Consider the following 7,546-nt stretch of genomic DNA (forward strand, 5'->3'; position numbering starts at 1 on the left):
AAAATTAAGCATAACTCATTTATGTCCATACAATTCGCGATACTGCCTCCCTAGTTCGATTTCCGATTTTAGGATAGGATCCAATTGTTACGTAAAAATATAAGATTGACATAAATTCAACTACATAACATGATCTACATTGAAATAAAATTTTTTATTCTAATATCTTGCAAAGTTAAAAATGACGTAAAAAAGTTAACACTAAATTCGGTTTTGTTAGAAAAATGAGATAGTACAGTACTTTACATATATTTCTTGAGAATTTTGGGGGTTAGGATTGGAATAAGGCAATTTAGCAGAAGAATAGTTGTCGCATCAAAACGTACAAACAAAAAACAAAAGAAGAATGGGGGAGTCATTGCTCAAAAGCAGTAAAGAATCTATGTAATGGGACCTGGAGATCTACCACTTCAAAAGTTCATCTGGGTTCCCAAACGTGATTTTAACTTTTTTTTTCCCGTAGGTAAGCGGTAGCCACTACTCTTTGGGTGTGTACCGGGTAAATTCTACCGTTCACATAATAGCCTGCAAATCACGTGGACCCAGATAACTTATTTTGTGTTTCTTTGTAATTGATAACTAACGTACATACCGGGGTGAAACTCTTGACCTCCTGCAACGGCGTACAAGAGCTCAAGCAGGTATTTAGTTCACAATGAGCTTTTCTAAAAAAATATATATAATATTGTCAAATATGATTTTTAAACTTTCTTTCAACTTTTAAGAAGAAATTAGAACTCTAATATTTCATTTCCGGTAAAAAAACAAAAATTAATTTATTGATTAAAAAAAAGAGCAATCTGCTTAGTAATTTTTTAAAGACACCTTGATTAAGCATGGACTATGGTAATTGCTTAAAAGAGATATTGGGCTGGGTACCACAATATAGATGCTAGGCCAGATTCACAAGTCAGGCCCATGTTTCATAAAAAGCTTGATGGAGTTTTGGGCCCGTTTGTTAACTCTTTTATCGATACTTGGCTTAGCTCAAATTCGTTGTTTTCATTTTTGTACTGTAATATGTGTCTGCATCATTGCCGATCTAGCCGATAAATCGGCGATTTTTTTACCGATTAATCCCCGATTCACCGATTAATGCTTACAAGGTCATGTCCCAATCTTCCCCAATTACCGATTTCTGAAACACTGATCTGCATATATATGTTTATAAAATACAAACATTCTGTTGTAGTTGATTTATGAGATTTCTAAGTTGGTTAAGTAAAATTGGAATTCCATGTCAAGTATAATTACCCTGTCATAGCAAGCCTAATGTTAAATGGAAGATAAGCTACAATTATTGCTATAATATGATATTAAAAACTGATTTTTGATGTTAAAATAGGAACTGTAATTCAATGCTACTAATATTTTACAACCAAATAATTTTATATTTAGCTAATATTTTGTCCAGCTAATTCAATTTTTTTTAAAACTATTCACTTTAATTTTAAATGGACCTCTTTGCACACCATTATCAGTCATTTGATGGTGTGGTAAAGACAATTGTACTCATTCTTGGTTTTAAGTATAAGACCAAGTATCATCAATGTATAATTATACATTGTAGTTGAATTATATGATTTTAATCCTATATTATAACTGTAATAGTAAATATAGCTATGTATTGACTTGCTCCCAAGCCTTAGATGATTGGCATGTGTAATTAATTTTCATTTCCAGATTCATCCTCTTCATCTCCGTCCCGCAGGTTTTTGAGAATGGCTGATTGATAATAACTTAAAATGTGTCTTAGTTAGTCTTTAATATTGGCTGGGATTTACTCATGCTTTAGAGCAACTTCAACTAGGGGTAAACGCCATGTAACGTGTCATGACATCCTTGTTAACATTCTATTGGAGTTACCCGAAAGTCAATGGGGTGCAAAGTGAGCTGACGAAAAAGATTCATCGAAAAATATGGAGCAACTCTTTTTTGCGTGCATGGATAGGGGGGTGGAGTAATACATATGTGTCTGAGAGATTAGGTCATAGAAGGGTTGATTCATCATCATTTGACATTTCTATGTTCAGTATAAAATTCATGCATGGAGATGTGCTTTATAAATAGTATGATCATTTCTACTTGTAAACCCAACCACTTATAAGCTGATAATTGCCAACGCAACTTTAAAGATTAATTATTTCCAAGCTTCTTATCAGCAGCTAACAACACTACAATTATATCTGTTTAAATTACATACATAATGAACATACATAGACTAACAAGACAAGGGAACAATTATAGATATGTTACAAGCACAAATTTCCTTCATATATGTTTTGTTGGGGTTCTTTCAATTCCTAGCATTTAAAAACAAGACAAGGAATTACATAGGTGCTGCAATTACATTATTCTTCTGCCTACTACATTACTTATGTAACATTATAAAACATGCATGCAGATGCAGACCACTCATCAATTACCAAAAGAAATTGTTGAGCTGAGAAGATGATGAATCATCTTCATCTTGTGATGGAGTATGAACGTGCCTCCCTTCGTATGTTGTTATCACCATTCTTGGATCCTCAGCTAATCGCTCCACTCGTTTCTTGACCCGACAGTTGTCCTGTGTGCAACGATAGTAGCTCCTGCTTCCATGCCAAATCCCAGAAAAAAAATTATGTGTTGTCCAATCCATAAACAAAATTAATTTTTTTAAAATGTTGAAACATAAACATTTATATGCCAGATACTTGGACTTTCTACAAAATACTAATTAAGATTCATATTTATGTTTGAGACGTGGAACTCCTACAAAATTCTGACTAGAAGTTGAGGAACCTTCATCCATCAGAAATCCGGACCTTTACAATACTAACCAGAGGTCTTTGCTGCGTAAATTCAAGCGTCGACTGGAATTGAAACTATGACCTTGGGGCGTTAAACCCCTAAAGTACAGGCCTCAACAAGCTGAGCTACCTTGGTGTGGCTCCTAGTTGAGAAAGTGCTCTCAGCAAATTACTAGTGTACAAATTTGACCTTGATGTGTGGGTTTTATAATTATGATTAATGATGATACACAAGTACAAATAATAGATTGCCTGAGTAATTATTTGTTGCTCTCAGCATATACATTATCTGGTAATAGTGTGAGTGTTGGATGCATATGAACCAGTTGAAAAGAATCATCAATCCATCATATAATGTAAAAAAGTTTTGAATGATGAAATGTGTTTAAGTGCACCACCATAATGTAGCAAGTCACTAGCTACTAACAATCATACCCGGAAATCCTATATATATAGGCAAAAGTTTTATGAAGTCCAGCAATATGTTTTGCACTGTTCTACTTCGAAAACATTTTTATGAGTCCAAAAATTCCTATACAGTTGGTATTTCACAAAACAAAACCACAAAAACCATACATGTAAAATGCCTTTAAGTGAAAGAGCATGCATGTAGTGATGGAGCAAAAACAAAATAGAAGAAAGATAGAGCATGCATAAATATTTCATTTGAAAGCAAAAGAGGTCTTGAGAACTGTCAGAATGAAATATTAATAAAACAGCACGTATGTGATACATCTATCTCTACCTCTCAGAAATGTGTGTGTGTGGTATAACCAGCAAATTGCATTTCATTGTGCAACATAACTGACAAGTCTTCTCTCTAAAACATGTCTAGCCACCGAAAGAGCGAAAAAGATAGTACTTTTTCTGGGTAGACGATAGAGCACAATTGTTTAACTAAAAAGCCATATACATTTTCATAGATTTTGAACACAGAGAAAAATACCACAAAAAAAACACCATGTAAATGCATTATGTTTATAATGAGTGTCAATGAATTTGAAGAAAAGTGTACGGTGAGTAGAACAAAAAGACATGAAATTTGATCATGATTTGCAAACTGGCAAATTGCTGGATGTCATTATGATCATAAATGACCTTTAAACAGAGTGCATTCTTTTGAGGGGTAAAAGTTTTCACTTGGACATTGAGACTATACCTAGCTTTTAAAACAACAAAAGCTTGAAAAATCTCATTATAATTCATAATAATGAAACAATAAAAAGTTTGATTTGCCTTTTCAACCTAAAAAGCCAAAACTTTCTAAAAGTCTTTCCTATTGAACATCTTCATGCCAATAAGAGATTTAAAGGTGATTATCTTCTTCAAGGAAACCGTATATATTAGGCATACAATCCCTCTGTAGAACATGGCATATATATTTGAGAAATGGATAACTTTACGGCCATAGGCCTACACGACTTGCGTCTAGGATCCCTAATGTTTGTGACCCCAAATTACAGTATTTATATATGTTAGGATTCATGTAACACTATGGTCGAGTAATTTGTTAAGGTCTGAGAGTGGCGGAACCAAAATTATAAAATAGTCTGGACTAAAATGATATCGCTAATTTTTAGAGTTCAGCCGGGCTTAGAATTATTTTTTAGGGAATTTATCAAAAACCCATATTTTGAACTTATTTATAAAAATAAGGTCAATGTTGCAAATGCAGAGGAGGTTGCTCGAAGTTACATATGAGATTGCAAATGTTGCAAAGGAGGTTACTCAAAAATGCATACGAGGTTGCAAATGTTGCAGATCGTATTTTTAAAATGAGTATTTTTGAAAAAACCCTTTCTATTATTAATTTTCAACTAAAAAATGTGTGTTTAATAAAGCTTTTACTAAAAAATTTTAGTTTAGCCGGAGATTCAGCGTAGATAGGTTGTTGGATTCTCCTAGCTCCGCCCCGGAGACGACAACGTTTGAAGAACATATTGCAACCGAAAACTTAGTATAATTGAGACTATAAAAAACCTATCTTAAATCCCTTGCCAAGAACATAGAAAAAGAAACAAAGATAAAAAAAGTTCTTGCATTATAGTGTGATATGTATAATATTATAAGCTACTCAAAATTAATTTATAAATGAGAACCATTCATAAGGAAAACAGGTTGAGTGAGGAAGGCGTACTAGCTCCCCATCCAGTCTACACTCTACATCTTAGAAGGATGGAGCAGCCGCGCATGCTTTATTTACTGACAAACTTAAATCATTCCTTGATATTCAATGAATCAAAGTTCAAAAACATGACAAACAACAAAAACATATTGTACTGCAATGGTTTATACATTTTATAGACTGTTGTGCTCCTCATCATCATTACCCAAAACCCTACTCCTTTAGGGCAATCAAGCCCCACACCTTCATTTTTTGCAGCTATATAAACTAAATTACTTGAAACATTATAATTTGCATGCATTCATCTAATTATTAAATAAATTTTAATTAAGACATGATTTTCTCATAACCATATGGCATTATAAGGTGAATCATTTATCTCTTTCTTTTAACATGCAATCAAGTTGAAATTTGTATATTTGCAATGATTAATCATTATTAAACCACCTCTTAACTAATCATATAATCAATTTGCTCATACTGATTAATGATTATATATATAAAGATTTGAGTGTGTGTTTCTAGAAAAGTACAAACATACATCATTCTGGGAAGAGAAATCTTACCAATCTTACCAAATCACAACAAGTAGACACACAAGAAAAAGACTAAACAAAGAAAGAAGAAAGAAGGTGAAGAATGTACCTGGGATGTTGTGTGTTTTTGACAACTTTCTGGCCATACTTTCTCCATTTGTAACCATCATCAAGAACATCCACATCACTGAGAGTCTTGAAGCAAAACCTAGGCTCTCTAACCTTCCTTCTTGCTGCTTTTATCTTCTTCATCTTTATTGCTGACACCCCTATATTATGATTGTTATTATTGTTACTGCTATGGTTTTCTATCTCCCCTCCATTCATGTTATTCCTACTTCTCTTACCATTGCTATTGCTTATCACACAATCATTCTCTTCTCCCCATGCCCTACACAACAGTTTTATAAATAAAAACGCATGAGTTTTGGTGCTGTGAGGATACAAAAAAGATTTTAAGTATTAAGGTTATATGCATATTTTTATCCAGACTGTTTTAGAATCCTGGTTCTGGATGTGTGTGTGTGTGTTTGCTCTAGCTTGTAGTTACCTAAGCACTTAAAAAGCAAATGAAATGAGAATAAGTCTTACCATAGATTGATATGACTTGATCTTTGCAAGGAGAGAAGATGGTTGGTACTAATATTATTGAAGTTATCTTCCTTGGGTGAATCTGATGATAGTGGTGGTGCAAGAGATGATGGAGAAGGCACTGTAGTAGTTGTTGTGAAGGTGCTGTTATTACTTCTTGGGCTCTGAATATTGTTGTTGCATCCGAATGGAATCTGAGACAGTGAGTTAGTTGCATAACTTGGAGGATCATACATCAACCCTATATTTGATAATCCCATCTCTATATGATTATTATGATGCCGATCCTCATACAATCCTCCCTGGTTCAGCATCTTAATTAAATCTGAAGAAGAAGCCAAACAAGAAAACACTATAAAGAGCCAATCTCGTAATTTCGCACGGGTTATAAACTAGTATCAGTATAGTTACGTAAATGTTTAGAAGATCTAGGATATTATAATACTTTACATATGAGGATATGAATATGATATGAAGATAAAAGAAAGAAAAGGAAGAAACATGAAAGATAGATATTAGATGAAGGCAAGCAAGATATACCCAAGAAAGCAATAAAGCAGCCACTTTGTTAAATATTTTTTTCACCAGTTTTCTTGTTTTGTTAGCGGTTTAGTTTTACTTGCACTAAAACATCTATATACCAATCAAAAGGCCCAGTGTAAAAGAGGTTAACAACAGTACAGTTTGTAATTTTGTATTAGTACAATTAATTGCTTGTAAACAGTTAATGCAACTTTTTCTTTTTTACCTGCAAAAGACTTATTGGTGGAAAATGAAATGGAAGTCAATGTTTTAAGGGTAATATGATAAAGTGATCCGCACGTCAATGGCAGTGCATTTTCCCTAATTCTTTTCCTGTTCATCAAATAGTGTTGTACAACATTCTTTTGGCGTTTGGTTATATATACGCTTCTTATAAAAAATACCTTCGATGTGTAAAACGGTTCTACCATTTGTTTGAGTACAGAAATGTTAGAATCTCCAAATATTTATTTCAGAGTTCGCGGTTTTAATCCCACTTAAATTTAAATGTTATGTTAGAATTGAATTTTAAATTTAAGAGGAGTGATAAGTTCCTAAAATTCTTTATCAGTAATTATACTAGTAAAATCGGATTTTGATGATACACTACAAGAAAACAGGGCAAAACTGACTGACATAAATGGACAATTTTAAGCAAAAACGGTCGGTTAAAGATTTAAAACCGACGAACTCTAGTGGTCATTTTAAACCTGGTCGGTTATGATATATGGTCGGGTTTAACCATCATAACCGACCAGCGTGGTAGTCGGTTATGTGTCTTTTCCCTGAACCAATACGTGGGGTCACTTTGTATATGTGATGCCATGTCATCAACGCAAAACCGATCTTCTTTTTTAGATGTTGACCAAAACTCATAACCGATCATGATCAAAATATGTATAATGATTGGTTTAAAATCAAAATATGCACAATAGTTACATATCTCCAAAAATTTTATCCCAAGATCCCGGTCGTGACCC

The 7,546-nt window shown here is 33.4% G+C and overlaps 1 protein-coding gene across 1 annotated transcript; it reads right to left on the reverse strand.

Moving 5' to 3' along the window:
• Positions 1 to 2,248: 2,248 nt before the first annotated feature.
• On the reverse strand, positions 2,249 to 6,689 carry LOC141670521 (uncharacterized). The gene is made up of 4 exons (XM_074476419.1): positions 6,585 to 6,689; positions 6,045 to 6,369; positions 5,563 to 5,844; positions 2,249 to 2,591 (listed from the first exon to the last, which is right to left on the reverse strand). Exons 2-4 carry the CDS (start codon positions 6,356 to 6,358, stop codon positions 2,423 to 2,425), a joined length of 765 nt encoding a protein of 254 aa, XP_074332520.1. The 5' UTR covers positions 6,359 to 6,369; positions 6,585 to 6,689; the 3' UTR covers positions 2,249 to 2,422.
• Between the last annotated feature and the right edge of the window lie 857 nt (positions 6,690 to 7,546).

The sequence above is a fragment of the Apium graveolens genome, chromosome 7 (genome assembly GCF_009905375.1).
Source record: "Apium graveolens cultivar Ventura chromosome 7, ASM990537v1, whole genome shotgun sequence".
Taxonomy (NCBI): domain Eukaryota; kingdom Viridiplantae; phylum Streptophyta; class Magnoliopsida; order Apiales; family Apiaceae; genus Apium; species Apium graveolens.